The sequence below is a fragment of the Trichinella spiralis genome, assembly GCF_000181795.1.
Source record: "Trichinella spiralis strain ISS 195 chromosome Unknown Scfld4, whole genome shotgun sequence".
NCBI lineage: Eukaryota > Metazoa > Nematoda > Enoplea > Trichinellida > Trichinellidae > Trichinella > Trichinella spiralis.
This window is the reverse complement of record NW_003526943.1, coordinates 8,641,677-8,666,176: the sequence shown is the minus strand read 5'-3', so window position 1 is coordinate 8,666,176 and position 24,500 is coordinate 8,641,677. Positions and strand designations below refer to the sequence as shown.

Genomic DNA, 24,500 nt, shown 5'->3' with positions numbered 1-24,500 from the left:
TAAAGGCAATAATGAAATAGAAAGACATCTTCGATGACCATTAAGAAAATGGAAATGCGAAGGTCAAAGCAAGACCATGTCAATGTCTGTCCGTCGACATTTTGATGATGTGATTGACTGGTCTCTTCTGGCAGCTTATCATCTATCTGACCAGCAGATTTCCCTTTGCTCCCTTCTAGTTAACGTGGCAATTCAAGTGACCGTGTCGAGTTACAAATTTGGGGGTGGGGCGGGAAGGGTAAGTTGAAAAATTTCATTTTTAGGAAATATCCCATTCAATTTGTTCATATTTATAATTTAGAAAATGTGACAAAGTAAAAAATGACTATTGAAACAAGTGCATCATCAGTAATTTAAATAATAAAGATGACGTAAGCTTGTTTCGGACAGGGCAGTTCGGTTAGCTAGTTTGTCGTATTTTGACAAAAGCAAACCCATTCCAATATAGCATTTTAGAATCATCGGTTAGCTTGTGTGAATACAATGTGTTTTCATACAATATCGGGTAAATAACTGGCCTAATAGTAAAAGTAGAGAAACTGTAGCGAAGTTGGAAGTGTTAAAAATTGAAGACGATTATTTATTTGCATGTTCTCAGTCAGACATTTTTTCATTATCAAAAATGAACGCCAAGCAAGCGGGTTCTTGTTTATTTTAATGTCGATCAATCAGTTTGTGGTGATTAGCCTAAATTTTTTTCCCAACACCATGATGTGCATGCCTCATTGTTGGATCGAAGCGTACAGTTTTTTGGTTTTTTTTGCAAGCGTTTTCAAATTTCAATCAATCAAGCAAGCCCCTCGTGTAATAAGGGACCGTCGACATAATGTGAGTTGAAGACGTTGTTGAAATTAAAAAATTGTGCATACAATATGTTTATGGGTGCGGAAAGAAATTGATCGTCAAAGGAGGATGAGAAAACTTTAAGATGGAAAATTAATACAAAAAACAACTCGATTGAAATGACAGTACTTTCAAATCAGACAACAAATGTATACATTAGCAGATATTTTCAGTTTTTTATTTTGGTACTGAATGCTAAGAAATTTTTTTACAATTCATAAACAAACACAAGTATTGTAAATATTTTTATTTGCAATATACAAAATAATCGGTATATTAAAATTTTATCATCTCGTATTTCACAATACATATCATATTACATTTTCACGTAATTTCTTTTGTATTACACTTTGATATAATGAATACAGAAGCAATCCATTAAATTATATGATGAAATGAAGAACACTTTAATGAAAGTACAATGTGCACGTTGATATTTTATCATAATTCATTGCAATGCATGCAAGATGATTGTTAATTTGTGATTCATTTCGCATACTTTCATTTTCAACTTGGCATGTTAGAAAAAACGACAAGATCACATGTCTTAAGGCTGATGGATTCATGTTCTAGATTCCTTTTTTTTGCACTGTTACATTTAATTTTTGTTAAAGGTCATTTTACTCAAAGAAAAATGAACGACCCTGAGTTTCAGAAAAAATGTTGATTGAAACTATTTTTTATGTTCTCTAGCAAACAAATTGTCTGAGTAGTAGTTGTTGTTGTTGTAATCAATTTTTGGAAAATTTTAATCTAATTATGATTATGGCTGGTAAAAGTTTGCTTTGAATTATTATTATTATTATAACTGATATTTTAGCAAAATTGAAACTTGAAGCTCAAAATGAAATAGACTTATACAGAATTTCATGAAAAATATGGTCAGTTATATGGGATGGGAATATATTTTAAAGTGCAATGTAGAAATTGTAATTAAACAACTCTGGTTTACAATCAGAATTGAATCTACGTCCATACATATATATATACATATATATTCAATTTGCTGTTTATTCAAGTGACATGAACGTTTGATAGCCGTTTTCCATTGTTCAGAAAGCGTTTACCTCACGCAGCAATGTAATTTCCAAGCAAATGGGGGCTAATGCATAAAATTGTGACCCGATGGTCATTTACAGACCGCCTTGTCCAGTGGTACGGCAAACAACAATAACAGTTGAGCTTCAACGACCAGTGATGCAGAACAAAGCGGTTGCATAACAATAAAGCGTCAATAAAAACGGATGTTTCATTGTTAAAATTGGTTGTTTGTTTCCTTGAAAGATAAATTGATCATTTGAAAGAGAGAATAATACAAAAAAAAATTTTTGTTTTAATTTACATATGAAAATTTCTTCATTTTTACAGCTTGCCTGCCAGACCAATTTCGCTGCCTGAACGGTGAACCTCAGTGTATTCGATTAGATCAAGTTTCTGATGGAAAAATCAACTGCCAAGACGGTTCTGACGAAGGTAACATAATGTGGATAGATTTAAGAATGCTGTTTGTTTGTTAATAATTGGCTTTGTACCCAAGGATGCCCTTTGGGTTATTTTGTCTGCGAGGATCGAAGCAACTGTCTCGAACCAAAAGCTTACCAAGATGGCCGAAAAGATTGTCCTGATGGATCAGATGAGCGTAAATGAAATAAAAAATTTTTTAATTTAATAATGCAAAATTGAAAAGATGTTTTTTTAGCTTGTTCACAGGGAGAATTTTTTTGTCGTGATAAATCGAAATGTATTGACTGGTGTAAATTTCAAGATGGCATCGAAGATTGTGCAGATGGCAGTGACGAGGGTAAGTTACTTCAAGTTTTCTTCATTTTCAGCAGTATATGTTATATTTGCTTTTTTCTTCATAAAAATATCGTACAATGTCATGCAGAATAATTCATCTTAGCAGAATAAGATATGTTATAATTGAATTTGCTTTTCATACTGATGCTTTCTTCAAATGAAGCTTTATCAGTCATGTGCGTTATCAATCTGAACAGTTGGAAATGTCCAGTCGAATGAGATAATTTTTATGAATGTTCTGAAATATTAGCTCAAATAACATTAATTATTAATCAGTTACAATTCATTTAAGTAAAGATACAATTAAATTTTTTATTTATATAATGTTAAGTTAGTTATTTTCAAGATTATTTTTCCTGAGATAAATTTTTGAAAGAACTCGAAAGAAGCTTGAACAAACTAATTGTTAGTTGATAGATCCATTTTAAATAATACTAAAATTTCATAACTTCTGAAATCTTTTTTTTTCAAAATTTTCTGCAACACTTTACAGTATTGCAAATTTTAATGTGCTGCGGAAATGTTATTAAATTTTGATGTCGATTGTTACGAACTGCGACTTTCTTTAAATATTTATTAAAATGCCATTTAAATATGTGCAATAGTATTTTTTTAATTTCAATTTTGTATTACATCATTAATGGAATTTGTACACCACATGTATTAATTTCACTGAGAAAAAGTTTCATGAATTTGCATATTTTTTATGAAACAAATGCATAGAAAACTGAAAAGCATTTTTTGGAAAAGTATTAATTGTAGTTTCATATTTCCTGGTAGATGTTAAATAGTTTTTTTGAAGTATTGTTAATTTTAAAACAAAAAACAGTTTATGAAATAATTTTTCAGTTCTAATTTTTGAGTTGTTTCATATGCTCGCATGAAGGAAACAAAAAAAGCGGTAAAATTATAATAAAACCCTCGTGTTGAGAGGCTGTAATCAAAACTGGATCATCTAACAGGTTATTCTGCTTCATTGCTTTTGATGTTGTTCTAGAATGGTCAGCTTGAAGCGGTGACCGAAAATTGAGTTTGATCAATGATAAGCATATTTGCGCAGTAATCTGGAAGCACAATTGATTTTAGTTCAGTAGCATGTCTAGTTCTAATGAAAAATTTAAAAAAACCTGGATGGAAATACTGAAGAAGAATAATTAATTATTATTATTACTAATAATGTGGTGATGTAATGAAATGGACTTTAAATTCTCCTTTCATTGCAATGGTTGATTGCAATTTTTCGCAATTAGCCAATTAGCTTCTTCGACATATGTTTTCTTTTACTTTCGTCATTGTCTTCGTTGCATAAAAATTTTTTGGAACAACAAAAAGTTTTTAAATAATTAATTCATTTATTCAAATAAGTTATGAGTGTTTTTTTTAATATTTCAAAATATGCAGATTAAAAAAGGAAACTATTGATATAATCAATTAGTCGACTTGAAAAAGGGTGAACAACCGATGAGTTGAACGACCCAATCTTACAGGGGGCGTTGGCGGATAGTTTCAGTGATTACGTTATTTCTGAAACTTTTCAACATCGTCGACTTGAAATACAGTGACGGAAGTCAGTTTTGACAAAAATCAACGAAAAAATATTTCCTTTACATCGCCACTATTTCATTTCTATTCTATTTTTATTAGATTCTGTTGAAACTTACTTTGTCAAATTGAAAAATCAGTTTCAACGGTGGCCATTTTCATAATACATCTAAGAAAAGAAAAAGAATAATTAACAATACAATATTTATTTTGTAAACTGCTGCGTATGTAAATTGAAATATTTATTATCACTTTTAGGAGTGATATTCAATATTTTTAAAATCAGAATTTTTAATTTTCTATATAAACACCAACAATTTCATCATTATATTTGAATAAAAAAAGTAAAGTATATGTTTTTTTATCCACATGTTCATTGCTATCAAAGTTTTGCAATTACAATGCCAATATTCCAGCTGAAAGTTGGGCATATATTTTAACTTTCTTTAAAAATTCAATCAGATCACTAATTAAATAGAAATTTCATTTTAATTCTTTTTATTTTATCGTATGATTTTCTTTTCACACTAAAGCTACTATTTACTGTAAAAAGTACATCCAGTATATAATTTTTAAACTGTTAATCTATAAAAAAATCTCTTTTTATAAAGTGATTTTAAAATTGACATCACTTTTAAAGAAAACCGTTTAAATTTATTGAAAAATAAATATTTTCAATTTCCTAAGTAATTTTAGTTTTGTAAATATTATATTTATATTGTTCAGAATGCACTCAACTTCAGTTCCAATGCCGTTGTGGTATGCCACGATGCATAGACTTGTTAAAGTTTAACAATTCAAAAATTGATTGTCTGGATGGTTCTGACGAACCTTTAGCCAACGGCTACCTGGATGATATGCATTGTGCTAGGGAGACCATTTCTCAGAGGAAAAAACAGCATGAACCATCACTTTTAGTGGCCAGTACTTTTCCTTGCAATCAAGACAAAATGAAACACTGTCGTGATGAATTAAATGAGATATGTTTGGTAAGCTTTGTTTTTCAATTATAAATTATTTGAAAAAATAATCAAGTAAAATTATTTGAATAGATTATTAATAATATTCCCCAGTGCGCTTGTCGTCCCGGCTATATAAGATTACCATATACAGACCAGTGTTATATGACAAACGATGCAATCTGGAAATCAAGTCCAACAGTTGAACTGATCTACGATCAGAAAGTCACTGTCAGTATTTTCACAAATGCATCAGAGGCAAACTTTTGTGCAATGTATTTGAATAATTCTTGCAATGGTGAAAATGAAATGTGCTCAAAAGTGAACGGCATATACGGTTGTTCATGCAAAATTGGCTATGCGCGTCATCCGAAATCGAAACTCTGCATTTGTACGTTCAGGATCACTTCCTTTTTATACATTATATACGCTTTCATTGTTTATTTGCAGCGTTGGTGGACGAATGCGCAGACTCAAAGTTAAATGACTGTGATCCGACAGCAACTTGCATGGATAATCCAATCTCATACGAATGCTTGTGCAAAGAAGGTTATTTAGATGTTTCACCGAAACCTCGAAAATATCCAGGCAGAAAGTGCATTCCATGTACAGTTACTTATTATTAAAAGTATGAAATTACGATACATTTGCATCATTTATTATTATTAGTGGTGGATGAATGCAAAGATACCCGCACGAATGATTGTGATCGAAATGCTGACTGTCTGGATCTTCCTGGTGGGTATACATGTCAATGTAGGGAAGGATTTAGTGACATCTCACCTTCTGTGAATCAATATCCTGGAAGAAAGTGCATTCCTAGTAATTAAATATTTTGAAGTACTATTCTTTTTATTATTGCTATACTAAATTAAGCATCTTTTCAGTAAAAAATGAATGTGAAAACAAATTAGACAATGATTGCAGTGAGAATGCGGAATGTTTGGATACATTAGAAAGCTTCAAATGTCGTTGCAAAGATGGTTTTATTGACCGCTCACAGGATCCTACGAAACGACCTGGACGAATATGTCATTTAAGTAAGCGCGTGAATTTTTTAATTGAAAGTTCTGATTTTCTTTTAGGATTTGTTGTTTAAATGTATTTTGGTGAAAAATAATAAATGGTAATATTTGAAAATTAGGATAGTGAGCAAATATTACGATCAATTAAATGTTCCTTTATTATTATTCCTTTATTCAATGCAAAATACTGCAATTCAAAATTTGAAATTGAAATTTTTCTTAAATAACACGAAAATATTTCAAATATAATTCAACGTTACATGTCACTTTTACTACTGAAAAGCTTATTTTACTATGTTTGATCACTGTTGGATTTTGAAATAATTCATTATTAAAATATTAAATGTATTATCTTATAAGTTTTACACTGATTAGTCATAACAGCTGAATTATTTTTGCTTGAATATGTCACTACATTGTTCAAACTTAATGATGATCAAAATCTTTTTGAATCATCAGGGGTATTAACAAATCAAATTCATTTTTAAAAAATATTTTTGGAATAGGTATTTCTTAGTAATAGTAAAAACTGCATTCAACAATTATCCAAACTGTTAAATTTTTAATACAGTAATTAAGCTTTCATCACATTTTTAAAAATTTATGCAAAAATTTGTTAATGCTATTTTTCGATCTTTTCAGTTGTTGATGAATGCAAGGACAATGCATTAAACGATTGTGACAAATTGAATGCTGAATGCTTGGACACAATTGACTCTTTCGTTTGTCGCTGTAAGCCGGGTTACATTGACCTCAATCCTACAAATCCCGGAAGGAAGTGCTCTATTGGTAAAGAAATATTTAATTCTCTTATTAAAAAGAACAGATATTTTGTGCATTTTTTAATGCGGGAATAATTTTGAAAAAAATTGATTTAAGTTAGGAAAATACTTTTGCCATCAAAGTTACGAATGTGATCAGTAATTGTCTAATTTTATTATTCTTGTACTTGCATTAAATTCAAAACTTTTAATTTAGTTTTGAGAGATCATCCAGTAATGTAAATTAAATATAAATAATTTTTTCATATTATTATTATAATTCTTAAACAGTAAGCAAGAAGCTCTATAATAGCATAAATTGAATAATTTATGAAAATTTTGCTTCTAATTTTATAGATAAATTTTTAATACTCATAAAATTATTCAACACATTTTATATTTTATACTCCATATGGTTATTATTCATTTTTAAAGGATATGAAAGTTAGTTGTAACAATAAAAACACCTTGCCTACCTTGCAGATGAGCTTTTCTATGCTCTGAGACATTTTTCAATTGAATACGCATTTCTCATGCCAGAAATAGTCTTTAAAGCGAGAATTCTTTTCAAATTTATAAATATTTTTAAGACAAAACACTTTCAAGACATCCAAATTCATGGGAGGCTTCATAACTTGTGGGAAAAAGATTCTTAACATTCATAACAATAGCGTTATATGTATATATGCATATCCCAGAATGCAGTAGCTGCCGCTCAGTATTTTTGACCTACCATTGATGGAAAAACAGCATTGCAGCAGTCCATTATAACTGCATTCTGTGCAACAAAGATTGCCTGTGACCTTCCTCATTCTCTCAGCAACAGCAATCAGCAGTGTTGCATGATTGGCTGAATCTCAAAATTCAATGACGTTGATCTGCTGGGATCATTTACATTATCTAGTTATTTTCAACTATCCGCTCACCATCTGCTATTTGAACTTTTGTACGCTAGCAAACTTTAGGGCTATTCTTCTTTGGTGTTCAACATTTCATTTCCAGTTTAACATTTTCGATGATCACGAAATCTAAATGGTTTCATATTCTATCCTTGTTGTTATTTTTGCAGTTGCTTTACAAAAGCTTACAGTGCGATGGACTTGTAGATGTCCATTTTGGTAAATTTTACTTTTTCAGTTCTTTTTTAGATCTCATGGAGTAACTTAATTCTTTTTTAGTTGAATACTTTGATTTTTCTGAAGTGTTTTAACTTCATTTTATGAAGTATATTAATTTATTTTCTAATCAGATATTTTTATTTAATGTCATTAAATGAAGTTGTGTTTCTTGCAGGGCTATTGCATTTTTTAAAAGATTCTTAAAATTATTACTTTTGTTTTTTGCATTCCCTTAAGCTACGGATTAGCGCATCATTACATTTACTACTGGTCACACAATTCTCAACTCCACTACACTCTAATGTATAAGAATGTACTTAGTTTTGAATTACGTACGTTAATAGCAACAAAAACAATAAACGATAAGTTACATAAAATTACTTTTTTTAATTTTTCAATAAAAAATATTCAATTCAAACCCAGGAAATCAGCTATTGTAATTTTATCAACTGTTGAATAATGGACCATTGTAGACTATTATTATATTTAAGCTAGCGCTTATACAGGAACTATTCTGTTTTGATAACCTAGTAAAAATAACATTTTCATTTGAAGCTATTGTAAAAATCTTGTGCTTCTAGCACAACTGATTTGATTGCTTGTAAAACATTGCCCGTTGAATAATTTAACAAATTCAAATTTTTAATAGAATAATTTAAAGATGTATATGAAATCATGTCAAGTTGTATTATTATTATGCTGAATGGAGCAGTTTCATTCAAAAAATTTTTAACTGTCATTTTTTATTTGTAAATTTTTTCATAATGAACTTTTTAGCTAATAATCCATGTTTAAATCGAACTTTGAATGACTGTGACAACCATGCTATATGTCTTTCCAAAGAGGTTGGAGAATATGAATGTGCCTGCTCTCACGGTTTCATTGATCTGTCTCCAGATCACAAAAAGCCTGGTCGAGTATGTCGCCAATGTAAGTTACTTTTCTAACGTAGCGTTTTAATCTTGTTATTTTTGGAAAATTAACTTTAAACTGTTTTGTACTGTTAATACTATTCAATTATTTTCATTCTTGCAGAATAAGAAAGCAGACATATGCACAATGAGAATTGTGCCAATGCGCACCTGTTCTTTCTTTATATGTGACAATTTTAGGGCATCAGCATGATAATCGGTAAAATGGCAATTTTCAGTAATTTTGACAAGAATGAAAATTGCTTTTTAAGGAGAAAATTTGAAAAATTTACATATCTTATGGAATAAATTTATTGCTCTTCTTCAATTATAGAATACTATTTTTACAAATCAAACAAAACTATACTGTGAAAGAGAAATGTGTTTTTGTAATAAATGAATATGCAAATTTAACGGAAAATTATTTTGTACCATATAAATGAAAATTAAATGTGCAAAAAGTTTTAGTTATTGAATTAATGTTACTATTATTTAAAAAAGCAGTCTTTCTTTTGATTATAATCTATTTTATGTTTGCAGTGTTCGGCATTTTGAGTCACACTTTAACGTTTTGCATTTTAGTGATTGATGAGTGTCATCTTGGAATTCATCACTGTGATCCAGTTGCAACATGCATAGACACACCACAGTCTTATAATTGTGTTTGTCCAGATAATTGGCTTGATGTCTCTGATGACGTAGCTCTCAAGCCAGGGAGACGTTGTCAAAAAAGTTGTTGAAATGTTATGTATACTGAAATTTATCCCTTTTGATTATGTGACTATTTTCAGGAGAAAATGAATGTTTGGATCGTGGAAAAAATGATTGTGCTAATGACGCAGATTGCATTGATACTGAGCACGGATATCTGTGCCATTGTCGAGTTGGCTTCTGGGATGTATCACTGAAGTACGGAAAGCAACCTGGAAGAATTTGTCAAGAATGTAACCATTATTTTATTGTATATTTAACTTTATTGTATGCTTTGATAACCATTTTTGATTTTATTTTAATCAAACAATGCTTTCTTTATGATTACATCATGCATGTCATCATACTGTTCAGTCGTCCTTGAACTATGCTTTCAATGAGCACAGGAAACGGAGCATCTATTTGATTTAATATAGTTTACGTATTTAGGGAACTTATAATTTTCACAAGGACAGAGTTTTATGCTAGAAATAGATTTACTGAAAGAGAAACTTTGAAAAGCTAGCGTTTGAAATCAAAACTAGTCTGCAAATGCAGCTTGCTTTAGAAAATACGTTAACTAGTGCAGTTTATTGAAAAAATTAAATGTACATTATATTTTGTTTAAATACTTGCCAAGTAATAATTGATTTAACTTAAACCATTTTCATTAGCACGCCTTACAGTTAAAATAATATGAACTTGCATTTTAAAGTGAGAGATGAATGCACATTGCATTATCATGATTGCTCTCCGGATGCGGTCTGTATCGATACAGCGGAAAGTTATTTGTGCCGATGCAAGGAAGGATATGTTGATGTATCGCCAAATCGCAAAGAATTTCCTGGAAGAATTTGCTCAGCAGGTACACGTACTGTTTTTTATTTATAAATTTAAAGTTTGAATAATTTTTTAATATGTTTGTTTACTTAATTTTATTTATTAAAGTTAAAATGCTGCAAGAGGATTCATCATGCAAAGTTGACGATCCTCGCACCTGTAATACGGATCTTTTCGAAGTGTGCCTTTTCAATGACGGTGCTTACAAATGTGGTTGTCCTCATGGAGTTTTTCGTTTGCCAGATGGACGTTGTAAAGGTAAAATTTTATTTGAATAAAAGTTTTCTTGTTACATTTTTCAGTATTTCAAGGTGTCAATGAGTGTAAAGAATTGAAGCTGAATACATGCCACTCAGATGCTGAATGCATTGATCAACCTGAATCATACACTTGTCAGTGCAGACCAGGTTTTGTGGATGCATCAACAGATCCTGAAAACGCTCCTGGGAGGATATGCGTTCCACGTATGTCATTTAAACAGTTAAATTTCAATGCATGTAAATATCTTATAACATTTAGTTGTAAATGAGTGCAATGAAGCTGAAAAATATAATGTTGACTGTGATTCGGATGCTATATGCGTAGACACTGCCCTGTCATATGAATGTCGATGTAAGCCTGGTTTTGTTGATGTGTCGGAATACTACAACAAACTACCTGGGCGAAAATGTGTTTTTGGTAAATACTGGCGAAATTATGTTGCTTTTTATCTATAAATATACTGTTGTAGCTGTAAATGAATGCTTGGACAAAAAATTGCACGACTGCTCAGAAGATGCCATTTGTGAAGATGCTAAAGAAGGTTATGTATGTAGATGCCGTGAGGGTTTTGTCGACGTGTCACCGGATGTAAACCATTTTCCGGGGCGTGCTTGTATTTTGCCAAAAATGAAGTCCAGTTCAGTAGAAATTTCTTTTATAATGGAACCTTGTGATCCATCAGATCCTAACGCTTGTCATGGAGCTGAAATATGCACGGAAGTCAATGGCAATTATTATTGCCGTTGCCCACCACATGCTGAACGTTTGGAAGATGGAACATGCAAAAGTAAATTCATAAAATTAAATATTAGCATGTATGATTACTATGCTTCAATTTAGTGTTACATGCTTGTGATGATAAGCAGCTAAATGACTGTGACAAAAATGCGTTTTGCACAAATTCTGTAGATTCACATTCTTGTCAGTGTAAACCTGATTTTATTGATGTTTCTGATGATCCAGTGAACAAACCTGGACGAAAATGCAGACAAGGTAAGAACTGCAATTTGACTTTTGAAGTGACGACTCTAAAACATTTTCTTCACAATAAATTTTCAGAAAGCTTTGTGTATTTGTTAATTTACTTGGATATATATTTTAATAAATCTTGTATAGCTGCAAATATGTTCATTACTCTGATCTGTGATTATTTCAGTTGTAAACGAATGTGCCTCGCCTGTTTTAAATGACTGTTCGCCATTTGCGGAATGTGTGGACACCAGAGAAGGTTATGCTTGTTCTTGTAAAGCTGGTTACACTGATGCATCATCACAATTTGATCTTCCGCCTGGTCGAAAATGCTTTAATAGTAGCGACTTTCATTTCTATGATAAGATCCCATCCATAAAATTATTAAAACTACGTTTTATATAGCTACCAATGAATGTGCCTTGAGAACTCTGAACACATGTGATGACAGCGCTGATTGTATTGATCTTCCAGAAGGCTATGCTTGTGTTTGTGCGCCAGGATATGTTGATGTATCTAGCAGTGCTGATTTGCCACCTGGTCGAGTGTGCACTATACGTAAGCACAAGCAGGTCGTTACATACTTTATAATAACATATACATTTTTTAGAAACATATTGTCCTACTCAGCCAACTGATTTGATGTTTGTCTTAGACGGATCAGGAAGTATAGGTTCAGCTGTATTCAAAAACGAAATTTTGCGATTTTTACGAGAATTCATAAATCTTTTCACCATCGGTTCTAATCATACACGATTAGCAATTATTCAATACAGCGATCAGATCAGACATGAATTAGATTTCAAAGAGGCAAATAGTAAAGCAGAGGTAGATGAAGCATTGAACCGTGTTGAATATTTGACTGGATTGACGAAGACTGGTGATGCACTAACAGATATGTTTAAAATTGGATTCAGGTAAAGGCAACTATTTTTTGGTTTTATTTACTTCAGTGCTTCAGTGCTTTATTTACTTTACTTCAGTTCTACATTTGCTACAAAATTTTTTACCATTTTAAGCGAAAGTCGTGGTGCTAGACCAATTGAAACTGGTGTCCACCGTGTTGCAATTGTGATTACAGATGGCCGTTCACAAGATATTGTAAGTTTCTCTGCAAATGAAGCGAAAAAAAGCAATGTTCTCATGTTCGCTGTGGGCGTTACTGATCACGTCTCTGAGGCGGAGTTGGTTGAAATAGCCGGCTCCAAAGACAGGGTGTTTCTTGTAAAAGAATTTACAGATCTGAACGTCCGGCTGCGTAGTTTGATTCAAAAAGCAGCTTGCCGTAAGTGAATTTCATATTTTGCCTCAAGAACTCAAAAACAGTTCTCCATTAATAAACATTTTAATTTATTGTTCTGCATTCAGTATACATAAAATACTTTTAATTATTTAGCTCCATTTGTGGCATTAAGCGATAAAAAAAGAAAATGCAATTTGAATGAAACGAGCGCATGTGATGCTTCCAAAAACGAGATATGCATTGTCATTTCAGACAGCTTTTATGTTTGTGACTGTCCAGAAGGATTTAAGCGACATCCTTTGACAGATGTTTGCGGTGAACATTTTTGTAAATTTTAACTATTTGATTTGGTATAATTAGTGTTTTCTTTGCAGGTGGAGATTCTTGTAACCCAGAAGTTAAAACATCTTGTCCTGATCCAGAAATATGTGAAAAATCACCATATGGTAATTATCGGTGTGTGTGCCCTGATGACTATCATCGTCTTCCTTCTACTGGATTTTGCGGTATGCATTTGAAGTTTTGCTCAATGCTTAATCTCTAAATGCTTTATTTTTCTGCAGTGAAGGAACTGTCCGTATCAGATCGTAAAATGGAAGAGGTGGTTTTGGGTTGCACTGTTGGTGATGTGTCATTTTGTCCTAAAAATGAAGAATGTGTTAAGCAGCCCAGTGGATTAAATGAATGTGTTTGTAAGAATGGGTTAGAGAGAAATCCAAAAAGTGGCATTTGTGGTACGATATTACAAATTATTTCTTTATAATATTCTCTGCAATTTTACTTCATTGTCTTTTTTCTTTATTTAATATTTCAATCTTTGATAATATTTTTTCTTACTAAAATATTATGCTTAGATATACCTGGTGCATGTGATCCTAAATTGGAAGCGTCATGTGATGCTAGGCGCCATGAAATTTGTGCTCCAGACCAAAATGGCAACCACATTTGCCAATGTCCGAAGTTTTCAGTTCGAGATCCTGCTACTCAGATTTGCTGTAAGGGGATGCAACAAAATTTTAAAATTCTTTATATAACATTTCCAATTTTGCAGTAATAAATGAATGTCTGGCAAAAACTCATGACTGTGATCCAATGGCATTGTGCATTGATACACCAGAAAGTTATTTATGTCAATGTAGAGTGGGTTATTTAGATTTGAGTTCAAATCCAAAGAAGTCTGGACGCGTATGCATACTGAGTAACATATTATTATGAAATTGTTTTCTTTGTTTGATTTATTTTGATTGGAATTTTCTTTAGAAAGTGAAGATCATTGTCAATCTGGCAATCATAACTGCTCTGTTAATGCACACTGCATCAACTTGGCTGAAGGTTATCTTTGCCAATGTAATCCAGGATTTGTAGATGTATCTCCGAATCCCAGACAAATGCCTGGATTAGATTGTCGCGAAAGTAAAAAATTTACGCCTATATTAAAATACTTTCATTAATTCCCAGTTTTACAGAACGTAACGAATGTGCAGATCCCATGTTGAATGACTGTTCACCCAATGCTGTATGCCTTGATACAGATGAATCTTACATTTGCGTTTGCAAAAGTGGATATGCTGATAAGCTAAAGTTTTCTAAACCAGGAAGATTATGTGAAAAAGGTAGTTCATTTTAGCCAAATTTTGAGAAAACATTAACGTATCACACTGTTATGAATTAAATTTAGAGGATATCTTTTTGATTGCATCTGTAACTATAGAATACGTTTATTGCTAAAAAATTAAATATTGCTTTTGAAACTTCAACAAAATTCAATACTTTCAGAAGTGGTAAATGTTATGTGCAGTCCAGGCAACAATGATTGTGATCCTAATGCGCAGTGTATACCTAAAGGCGAAGACCAGTTTGAATGTATATGTCCATCTGGTTATCAAGATAAATCACCTAATCCATTTTCAAGACCCGGAAGAGTTTGTCTAAGAAGTATTAAAGTTTATCTGTTACCTTTATTTATCAAAACTTATACCTGAAAATATTTATGAAATGAAATTGCACACACGTCATTATTATTTTTAGCAATTCCCGCTTGTGATGACCCTTCTTTAAATGACTGTGACAAAGTTAATGCAGTATGCACAGAAACAGAAGGTGGATATACGTGCTCTTGCAAAAATGGGTTTTTTGATATTTCACCAAATTCATCTCGACCTGGTCGAATTTGCAAACAACGTAAGAGATTTGCTTTTTGTGAAAGTTGTTAAAATAATGCATTTAAATATGATGCACAATTTAGTCGTAAATGAATGTCTTAATGGCATTCATGATTGCGCTCAGGTTGGGGGTATTTGTGAAGACACAATGGACAGTTATCAATGTAGATGTGCACCAGGATTTATTGATATTTCTCCTGATGCTAATCGCAAACCAGGCCGACTTTGTCGCCAGCGTATGTCTTTTATGTTTCAAATTACTTCATAATTTTTACACTGCTGCATTTCAATTTAAGTAAAGGATGAATGCTCTACTGGAGCGCATGATTGCTCATCAGACGCAAAATGCATTGATACACCAGATTCCTTTACATGTGTATGTCTTCCTGGTTTTGAAGATGTTTCTCCAAATGCAATGTTGCTTCCAGGGCGAAGTTGTCTTAAACGTAATTTTGGAGACGCAATAAAAAGACGTTGTTATCAAATAGTTCCTTATCTTAAATTTTATTTAGTTGTAAACGAATGTGAAAGCAGTGATTTAAACGACTGCTCGCCTAACGCCGTTTGTATTGATACCGCAAGATCATACCGCTGCCACTGCAAAGAAGATTTTGTGGACCATTCTGCCGATCCTCTCTACCGTTCAGGACGTATTTGTTTGCCAAAAAGTTAGTGATGTTTTACAATTTTAAATGTATAGTGAATTAGAATTATATTTTTGTTATTTGTTGCATTTAGAAATCAATGAATGTGAACAGGATCAGCATGATTGCAGTCCAAACGCGCGTTGCATTGATGAGGATGAAGGATACACATGTCATTGCTTGCCAGGATTTGTTGATCGCTCTGACAGTCCCCTGAATTTACCTGGTCGAGTATGTTTAAAAGGTGAGAAATATTTCTAAGATAATTAATTTTGACATTTGAATTCCAAATTTTAACTGAATCATTTCTTATACTAATTATAAGCATTTACGAAAATGATAGCAAAATCATGAATGTTTTCCGTAAAAATGTAATTAAGTGGACGCTATTTATAATAGCAGCTGATCATCATAAATCTTCTAGCAGAGTTTTTTATAGAGCCTTCAGTTTTGATGGATTCAAGCTGCAGCATTAGTGATATCAATTCTTGTGATAAAAAGAAGAATGAAATTTGTCGAATGGTAAATGGTCAACCAATCTGTGTCTGTCCAGAACCGTATCAAAGAAATCCTGACAATGACCGATGCACTGGTATGAGCTACATTGGTCTGTGTTGTTTTATATTGCAATTAAATGTCAAAATTTTTAGTCATTGATGAATGTCACTATCCTGAACTAAATGACTGTTCATCAAATGCATACTGCAGTGATAAGATTGATGGTTATACTTGTTTGTGCAAAGAGTCGTTTGTAGATGTATCTCCAAATCGATCGACTCGTCCAGGAAGAGTCTGCAAGCCATGTAAAAAAATAAAATCTTGTTTATGAATTTCATTGAATGATATCTATATTTCTGTATGATTGTAAGAGATGTTAAATTTCAGTAATTGATGAATGTGCTCAAAAGAATCTCCACGATTGTCATCCGCATGCAATTTGCAGTGATTTGGTAGACGGTTATGAATGCCGTTGTAAATCTGGTTACGTTGACGTTAGTGCTAACTCTGGCCTTTTGCCTGGTCGTGTGTGTCACAAGGCTGTGGACGAATGCGCTGATCCAAATTTAAACACCTGTGACAGAAATGCTGCTTGCTTTGATGATCTCTTTGGTTACCGATGTCAGTGCCTAGAAGGTTATTTAGACATTAGTCCTGTTCCAACAAACCCAGGAAGAGCGTGCAAAAAGAGTACATTAACTATAAGACGTGTTTAAATAATATCTTATGACTGTTTTTTCAGTCGTCAACGAATGTGAAACTGGAGAACATGACTGCGATCCTAGTGCCGCTTGCATAGATACCCTTGACTTCTACAAATGTTTATGCCCTGCTGATTCTGAAGACGTTTCTCCAAATCCGGCATTTCCAGGAAGAGTATGCCGAAGGGGTAAGTGTTTGAAAAATAAAGTCGAACGTCATAAACATTATTCACATTTAATTAATTATCTGATTGAAAATTTTAATCCTATTGTCATTTACTTTATTCAGTTATTTATTTTTGAAAGAATTTAAGTTATTACGATAACAGAAGCTATAGTTATTACATTTCAACAAAATCAGCAGTGAGTAGTTTCTCATAATTTGGTTCATTTAATGAATTTTGATATCAAACTAAATTATTTTTCATTGAATCCAAGAAATTAAAACATTATAACAGTAAGTCTTAAAATTTTAGCATTTATAGTTTATAATTATAGTTCATTCACAAAGAGCAGTAGTTAATTTTAACAGATTAAAGTGAATTTGTTAAATTATTTCATCAATGATTTCATTGGGCAAATAAAAAAGTTTATCAATGTTTAGCTGTTGATGAATGCCAAAGCGGACTTCATGACTGTGACAAAAATGCAGATTGCATAAACACTGATGCATCATTTTCTTGCAAATGTCGTGAAGGATTTTTGGATCGCTCACCAAATTCTAATCGTCCAGGTCGATTCTGTGTGAAACGTATGTGAATGGAATGTTTATTTTATTGACAATTCATGCTTTTTCTGATTCTTATAAATTTAGTGGTTGATGAATGTGCCGAAGGTATTGATCTATGTAGCCCAAATGCTCACTGCCGTGATCTTCAAGATGGATATACGTGTGAATGCAAAGATGGTTTTGTCGACAGATCGCCTGTGTCATTCCAACCAGGAAGAATTTGCACGCGTCCAGGTAATTTTAAAATTTTTTTCAAAATGAAACTTCATTTTTTATGAATTTTTATTCAATTTTTATGCTTCAAATTTTTCTGCTTTATCATAACAATACTGTTCATATTAGGTTTATTTCTTTTATTTATTATTGTTGCTTTAAGTAAAATACTTTTAGATGTCTGCCCCCCAAATCATGACTGCAGTCCAGATGCTATCTGTGAACCACTACCTGACGGCTCTTATACATGCCAATGTATTCCAGGCTATGTTGATCAATCATTAAATGGCAAACAAGGCAGGCACTGTGTCAGAGGTATTGTTTAAAAAGGAAATAACTGTGCTTCTTCATTAATTTTATTTCAATTATTAACTTATTTTACTTAAGCTAACGAATGCAGAGATAGACGACTAAACGACTGCTCAGAGAATGCTCTTTGTATAAAATTAACTCAGGGCTACAGCTGCGAATGTATGCCTGGATTTAAAGATCATTCGCCGGATGCAAAAAGATATCCAGGAAGAATCTGCAATGCTGTAAAACCTTCTTTCTTCCCACAAACCAGTATTTTGACATTTAATTTGCCATAATATGTTATGTTTTAAATGCATGCATGATTGTTCAGAGCACCCATGCCAAGACCCAAATTTGAACGACTGCTCACTGTTGGGATCTTGTCGAGGTAGCAGTACTCATCCAGAAGGTTATACATGTGAGTGTCCGACTAATTATGCAGATTGGTCTCCTGATCCTGTAAAAAAACCAGGTCGAATATGTGTCAGAAGTGAGATATTTTACTGTATTTTTTAAAAAAGCAGGCATCATTTTATCCCATCTTTTTCAGAAATTCCAGCATGTTTGGATCCCACAAAAAATGACTGCCATAATTTTGCAATTTGTCAAGAAACCTCAAATGATGAGGGCTATTCCTGCCGGTGTAGAGACGGATACGTAGACACTTCACCTGATATGACACGGCTTGGCCGAATGTGCCAAGAAAGTAAATGAATGAACTTGTAGCTAAATTGCAGAAGCATCATATTTTATACATTTAAGAAGTAAATGAGTGCTTGGACGCTAACCTGAATAACTGTGCTTCAACAGCAATTTGTGAAGATGCTGATATTGGATATAATTGTCGTTGTCCTGCTGGATACTTGGATCAGTCACCTGATCCAAACCAACCTGGTCGAGTGTGCACAAAATGCAAGTTGTACTTTAATAGTTATATAGTGCTTTCTAATTAAAAAATGTTTTAGTGATCAATGAATGTGAATCACCGTTGATGAATAATTGCAGTCGCTTTGCGATTTGTATTGATAAAGCAATTGGATTTGAATGTCAGTGTAAAGATGGATATTATGACAGCGACCCACTGCACCCTGGAAGAGTATGCACCTTGAGTAAGTTGGTTTTGTTTCTAAAACTGGATACAGATTGTGAAGTTATTTTATTATTTATCAAAAATCGCAGTGATTGCTTTGCTAAATGCGTATTTTTGCTGTGCAACAATTATTTAAATGTGGCATTTGAATTAAATCCATGTTTACTCCAAAACCACTGTAAATTTGCCTTGCACAAATGCTCATATTTTAAGTAATCGTCATTGTGATATTGTATATATAACTGTATATGATTTTCATCATTACTGTGTGATGAGCATATGCAGGTCACAATGCATGTGCACACCACTTATTTATTACATACTAATATACTTTTTTAAATTTATATCCGTGTCACCCAATCCCTGACAACAGGGATAGCTAATGACTTTGATTAGTAAATTAATTAAAAACTATTTCATTTTAAATAATTTTATTGTAGTTTTAAATGAGTGTGATAGTGTCAACCTAAACGACTGCGACCGTCACGCCATCTGTGAAGACATTGCAGATGGTTACAAATGCACATGCATACCTCCTTATGAAGATCATTCTCCTGATCCGGATAAGCCGGGACGGGTGTGCAGAGGTAAATTATAATTTCAAAATTATAATTCTTGAATTATACAAAATGATCAATCATTTAGTAAATGAATGTGAGCATCCGACTTTGAATGACTGCGATCAAAATGCGATTTGCCAAAATACAGATGATTCATACATGTGTTACTGTAAAGAAGGTTTTGTTGATGAATCTGACAATCCTTTGAAGCCTGGAAGAAAGTGCGTCAAACGTGAGTGCTAAAATTAAAATTTTCTTCTTTTTTAACATTCAGTGTTTTTACATAAAATAATATTGTGAATATGATTTATTATTGTTCAGTTTAACAAACTTGAATAAGAAAGTGAAAATGCATTAGATATTTTTAGTGCCTGGTAATTTTTAGCATTTTGTAATTATACTGACCTTCTTCTTAATACATTTATTTATCTATTTAACTATAAATTTTTAATACTGAATATAATAAACTTTCAAATGTTATCATTTCGTTTTAGAAACCATACCTGAAATAATTACATCTAGACCAATTACTTTACCTCCGGATCTCATCCCATGTGGTTCACACTACTGCAACATTACTTTAGAAGAATACTGCGTAGGTGGTACACATTGTGACTGTCAACCAGGTTTTATGCGTGAAAATATTCATTCACTTTGTGAAAGTGTACTGGCAATTGATTTCCCACTGAGGGTGATCCGTCGAGAGGAAACACCTTTATATTGGTCTAATGTGTATGGAAATCCAGAAGATCCACATTATATAGAAATTAAAAAAATATTTATACAAGGGGTACGTGTAATAAAAATATTTAAAATGCTATTCATCATTTATCATTCTCCATTTCAGATATCAAATGCTGTTCGAACAACTGAGTTAGCGCCACTGTTTGTCACGACTGATGTAAAAGCAATAACGCCTCCTTTGCTATACAACGCAAGTTGGTCAAGCGGGCTTGTCTTTAATTACACAGTTTACCTTAGACAGGGTTCAAACCTGTCGCCTGAAATTGTGTGGGATTACATCATGTCCTCAATCAAGGAAACAGATTATTCAATTGGTGGAACTGAGCTTTACATTGATCCTATTCAAATTAATCCATTTGGTAAGTAGTTTTTGTATTTGTTGTTGGACATTGAGATTAACCATTTTTTTCTTAGAAATTCTAGTCCAACCTACTGAAATTTTATGTGGTGATAAAAAATGCAATGAAAAGCTAGGTGAAATTTGCTTTGGTGACAAAATTTGTTCATGTCCGATTGGTGAAGGCAGAAAGGAATCTAGTCATCCATGCAAAGGTAAAGTTGCAGTGGTTTGAATAACTTTTCAATTTTTAATCATCAATAATTTCTAGCATTGGAGTCGTTTATACTACCTTTGCTTGTTGCTAGACGAGGTGATACTCCATTGCAGTTCAGTAAATTGTTCAATGATCCTTCAGCTCCTGAGCATATAGATTTGGTCAATCTCTTCATCAAAGGAGTAAGCATATAATTTTTGCTACAACTGATTTATTTCTGCAATTCATGTTCACAATTTACATGTAGTTTTAAAAATGTTGCAATTGAACTTCATTTATAACGACTAATTTGCAATGCAATTTTTAATTTTATTCAAGGTTGATCAAGCTTATCGCATCACAGACATTTGGCCGTATTACATCAGCTCTGAAGTTATTCAAATCGAAGATCCAATGAAATTCAAATTTACTAATAAATCTGGATCTGTATTTAATTTTACTGTCCATTTTGAAAAGGGAACTGTCAGCAGTGCACAGACAGCTTGGAATAAACTCTACCACTCCGCTGTTTCAACAAATTACAGTCTTGGAGGTACAGAACTCTATCTTAATCAATTACAGCCAGATCCTTTCGATCCATGTCAGTGGAATCAGTGCCATCCTGTGGCTACATGCATTGCTGTCGGAATACACGAATACACCTGCCAATGTCCAGCAGGATATAAAGATGTTGATCCTAGTTTGCCAGGAAGAAAATGTCAGCGACTAGAAGGTACTGGATTCTCATTTGTAATTTTTTGTAGTTCATTCTGTTATTTATTAAATTTAAGAATTTGACGAATGCCTCGATCCATCTACTAACAACTGTTCACCGAATGCCATTTGTATTGATCTACCGAAATTATACAAATGTGAATGCAAACCTGGATTCATTGACATTTCACCGCCTGGTAGTAAGCCGGGTACAGTGTGCATAGTAGATTACTGTGCTGACGTTCCGTTCTGTCCAATTAATACCACATGTGTGAATTTGCCTGAATTACAAGGTGCTCGTTGTGAATGTCAACAAGGATTTGTGGACATCCGTAATAGTCCATTTATCAAAAACTTCGGTCCAAATACTTACTGTATTGGTATGTGTGCATTACTTTTACTCATAATCGAATTTCAATCTTTCGACATAACAATGCATTTCTAGCTGAACGAGATGTAGATGAATGTGTGTTAGGCCTGACAAACTGTTCTTCAGTTGCGGAATGTGTGAATCTAGATGTAGGATATACTTGTAAATGTCCTGCGGGATATGCAGATGGAAATCCGTCTTTACCTGGTCGTATCTGCGCAGCAGCCAGTTGCTCCACTTGCAATGATCACGGTGATTGTATCCATGAACCAGGTCGACCTGAACCAATTTGCAAGTAAGATTTTTTATTTGATTAAATTTTTTCCATGCATATGTGCGTGTGCGTATGTGTCACAAAATTTATCTATCTCAATTTCAAAGATGTCATCCATGGTTCACTGGTGAAAGATGTGATACTGATATGAGAGTAGTACTGCTGATTGTGTTTGCGGTGATTTTCTTTTTGATCACACTTTGCTGTCTACTGTATTTCTGTCTTAAATGGTAATGTGAAAATTTGATTGGATAGAATAAGTGGTGCAATTAATTTAAACATCTGCTTGCAGCCACTGTGTGAGAAAGAGAAGTCTGTGGTACAGGGAACCACTGCTTGCGTACCGTCGCGCAGTGTGGCCGTGGTCCACAATGGATGCATCAACGAGCAGTGAGAGCAATGCCGCTTTCAGCGCAGTTTCTGCATCACCGTTTGTTGTCGGCAAGGCAGCGGATCCGTATGCAGATGTGACAATTCCACGTGCAAAACTGAAACCGAAAAGCTCGCTCGATTCGTTCGAGCCGATCGACACCAGTCATTTGCATGCATACTTGGACGCAGACCAGATGAGGATGGAAAAAATACCCAGGGCTCATTTGTCCGGGGTAGAAAGGGAAGGCAGTGGTAGTATTGTGTATTCGGACGTTCACGGCGGACTGTACGCCAGACAAGGCCGGACAAATGGATATCTGTATTCCGGAGGATCAGTTAGTGGTTCATCTGATTTCAGTGAATCGACTTTTGAAGAAGAGATCGTTAGACGGGTTAAAAATGTAAAACGTACGGAAATTAGAAAAATAGTCAAGGCCGATGTACATGAAGCTGTCACCGATGCTAGTGAAAGCGCTGATGATGAAATTACCGAATCGACGGCAAAGGTATCATCATATTTGCATTTAAGCATTACTGTCACCATTGTTTATCCATTTTATTTGTAGGATTACGATAACAGAACGCTAAAATCGACATCATCTTTCGGAGGAACTTATCGTTCAGTACGGTGAAATTTAATTTTTTTAGCATTAAGATTAACGAATGAATTGATAATTTTACAAATCAATTAATTGTATTTTTTGATAAAAATTAGAATAAAAAAATGAACATTTATTTCATTATTAAATGCCATTGCAGAACGATTACGTTATGTACCTTTGTTTTATAGAAATTATTTTAGAATTTAGCCAAATAGCGTCAAATAACTTTTCTTAATGAATTTTTTTTATAAAACACAAATTGATGATTCTAATTTGCATTTTAGTGAATTAATGAATTTTTTTCTAAATAGAATTTCTAAATTTATTTTTAAGGTCCAGGAAGTGGACTGTGGTCGTAGTGTGATTGAAGTGAACGACTTCAGCGTGAGCAAGAAGAATCAGTCGAAGGTGAAATGCTCAGCTGCAACAACAACAACAACAAGCACTGTAAAAGCGGATCAGGATCAAGAAGATCGTGACGTTGACTGTATATCGGTGGAAACGACAATTTCAAATTCAAATTCAAATTCTACAATTACAGAAAGCGTACAAGTATGCCGTTGAATTTGTACTTTTTGCTGTTGTTTTTCTTTTGTAAAATGAATTTTTTTTTCAGGATACATACGATAAGAAGGTTTTGTTGAAAAAATCCTGTGAATACTTTCCCCGTTGAAAATTCTAATCAGTGATGAAAATAATTTGTTTTTTTGTTGAGAAATTGTTTTTTAATATATATATATTAACTTCAAAAAAGCATGATGTCAGTAAATTTTTATTACTTTTCATAAAACTATTGCTTTACGTTTATGCAAATTCAAACGGTAGTATATCAAAGACAATAGTAGATAGAAATGAAATTTAGGGAAAAATGTTTTTATATTAATATCAACAAATATTCATAATTATTATTAAGTTGTTTGTAAAAAAATAACAACTGTTTCAAACGCAGAATTTTATTTCAAATTAAGATTCATAAACTTTTTCAAATTTAAATGACAAAATCATATTTAAATAAATAAATAAATATTGGAATAAGA

The 24,500-nt window shown here is 32.8% G+C and overlaps 3 protein-coding genes across 3 annotated transcripts; 2 read left to right on the top strand and 1 right to left on the bottom strand.

The window, feature by feature from the left end:
* The first annotated feature begins 76 nt into the window (after positions 1–76).
* On the top strand, positions 77–2,746 carry Tsp_02121 (putative transmembrane cell adhesion receptor mua-3). The gene is made up of 5 exons (XM_003377869.1): positions 77–209; positions 2,212–2,316; positions 2,342–2,482; positions 2,543–2,644; positions 2,676–2,746. The coding sequence occupies exons 1-5, from the start codon at positions 77–79 to the stop codon at positions 2,744–2,746; spliced, it is 552 nt and encodes a 183-aa protein (XP_003377917.1).
* Positions 2,747–2,811: 65 nt separating this feature from the next.
* Positions 2,812–3,861, bottom strand: Tsp_02122 (putative invasion plasmid antigen). Its single transcript, XM_003377868.1, has 5 exons — positions 3,815–3,861; positions 3,771–3,783; positions 3,591–3,707; positions 3,130–3,206; positions 2,812–2,881 (listed from the first exon to the last, which is right to left on the bottom strand). Exons 1-5 carry the CDS (start codon positions 3,859–3,861, stop codon positions 2,812–2,814), a joined length of 324 nt encoding a protein of 107 aa, XP_003377916.1.
* A 1,085-nt stretch (positions 3,862–4,946) lies between these two features.
* On the top strand, positions 4,947–24,027 carry Tsp_02123 (putative transmembrane cell adhesion receptor mua-3). The gene is made up of 54 exons (XM_003377867.1): positions 4,947–5,174; positions 5,304–5,535; positions 5,595–5,693; positions 5,814–5,882; positions 6,032–6,184; positions 6,812–6,901; positions 7,288–7,374; positions 8,826–8,978; positions 9,500–9,691; positions 9,751–9,903; positions 10,365–10,514; positions 10,792–10,953; positions 11,009–11,101; positions 11,220–11,537; positions 11,591–11,743; positions 11,907–12,059; positions 12,125–12,277; positions 12,330–12,636; positions 12,703–13,004; positions 13,116–13,277; positions 13,337–13,468; positions 13,526–13,654; positions 13,817–13,957; positions 14,014–14,082; positions 14,223–14,375; positions 14,429–14,575; positions 14,739–14,897; positions 14,991–15,143; positions 15,208–15,360; positions 15,421–15,792; positions 15,863–16,012; positions 16,193–16,360; positions 16,419–16,571; positions 16,654–16,902; positions 17,009–17,155; positions 17,572–17,718; positions 17,782–17,931; positions 18,088–18,225; positions 18,298–18,474; positions 18,536–18,622; positions 18,764–18,910; positions 18,967–19,134; positions 19,170–19,313; positions 19,804–19,881; positions 19,940–20,086; positions 20,349–20,584; positions 20,702–20,957; positions 21,022–21,150; positions 21,207–21,334; positions 21,471–21,864; positions 21,923–22,225; positions 22,291–22,510; positions 22,782–23,367; positions 23,797–24,027. Exons 1-54 carry the CDS (start codon positions 4,947–4,949, stop codon positions 24,025–24,027), a joined length of 9,750 nt encoding a protein of 3,249 aa, XP_003377915.1.
* The last annotated feature ends 473 nt before the right edge of the window (positions 24,028–24,500 follow it).

What these genes read in the sequence shown, in the direction of transcription:
- Tsp_02121 (XM_003377869.1), top strand. Translation starts at nt 77, where the DNA reads ATGTCAATGTCTGTCCGTCGACATTTTGATGATGTGATTGACTGGTCT. An exon ending in AATTCAAGTGACCGTGTCGA is followed by an intron (nt 210 to 2,211) that starts GTTACAAATTTG and finishes TCATTTTTACAG; the next exon opens with CTTGCCTGCCAGACCAATTT. An exon ending in CCAAGACGGTTCTGACGAAG is followed by an intron (nt 2,317 to 2,341) that starts GTAACATAATGT and finishes GATAGATTTAAG; the next exon opens with AATGCTGTTTGTTTGTTAAT.
- Tsp_02122 (XM_003377868.1), bottom strand. Translation starts at nt 3,861, where the DNA reads ATGAAAGGAGAATTTAAAGTCCATTTCATTACATCACCACATTATTA. An exon ending in ATAACCTGTTAGATGATCCA is followed by an intron (nt 3,207 to 3,590) that starts GTTTTGATTACA and finishes AAATATTTAAAG; the next exon opens with AAAGTCGCAGTTCGTAACAA. An exon ending in AAAATTTGCAATACTGTAAA is followed by an intron (nt 2,882 to 3,129) that starts GTGTTGCAGAAA and finishes CTAATATTTCAG; the next exon opens with AACATTCATAAAAATTATCT.
- Tsp_02123 (XM_003377867.1), top strand. Translation starts at nt 4,947, where the DNA reads ATGCCACGATGCATAGACTTGTTAAAGTTTAACAATTCAAAAATTGAT. An exon ending in GGAAGATGGAACATGCAAAA is followed by an intron (nt 11,538 to 11,590) that starts GTAAATTCATAA and finishes GCTTCAATTTAG; the next exon opens with TGTTACATGCTTGTGATGAT. An exon ending in ATGTTTAAAATTGGATTCAG is followed by an intron (nt 12,637 to 12,702) that starts GTAAAGGCAACT and finishes ACTTTACTTCAG; the next exon opens with TTCTACATTTGCTACAAAAT.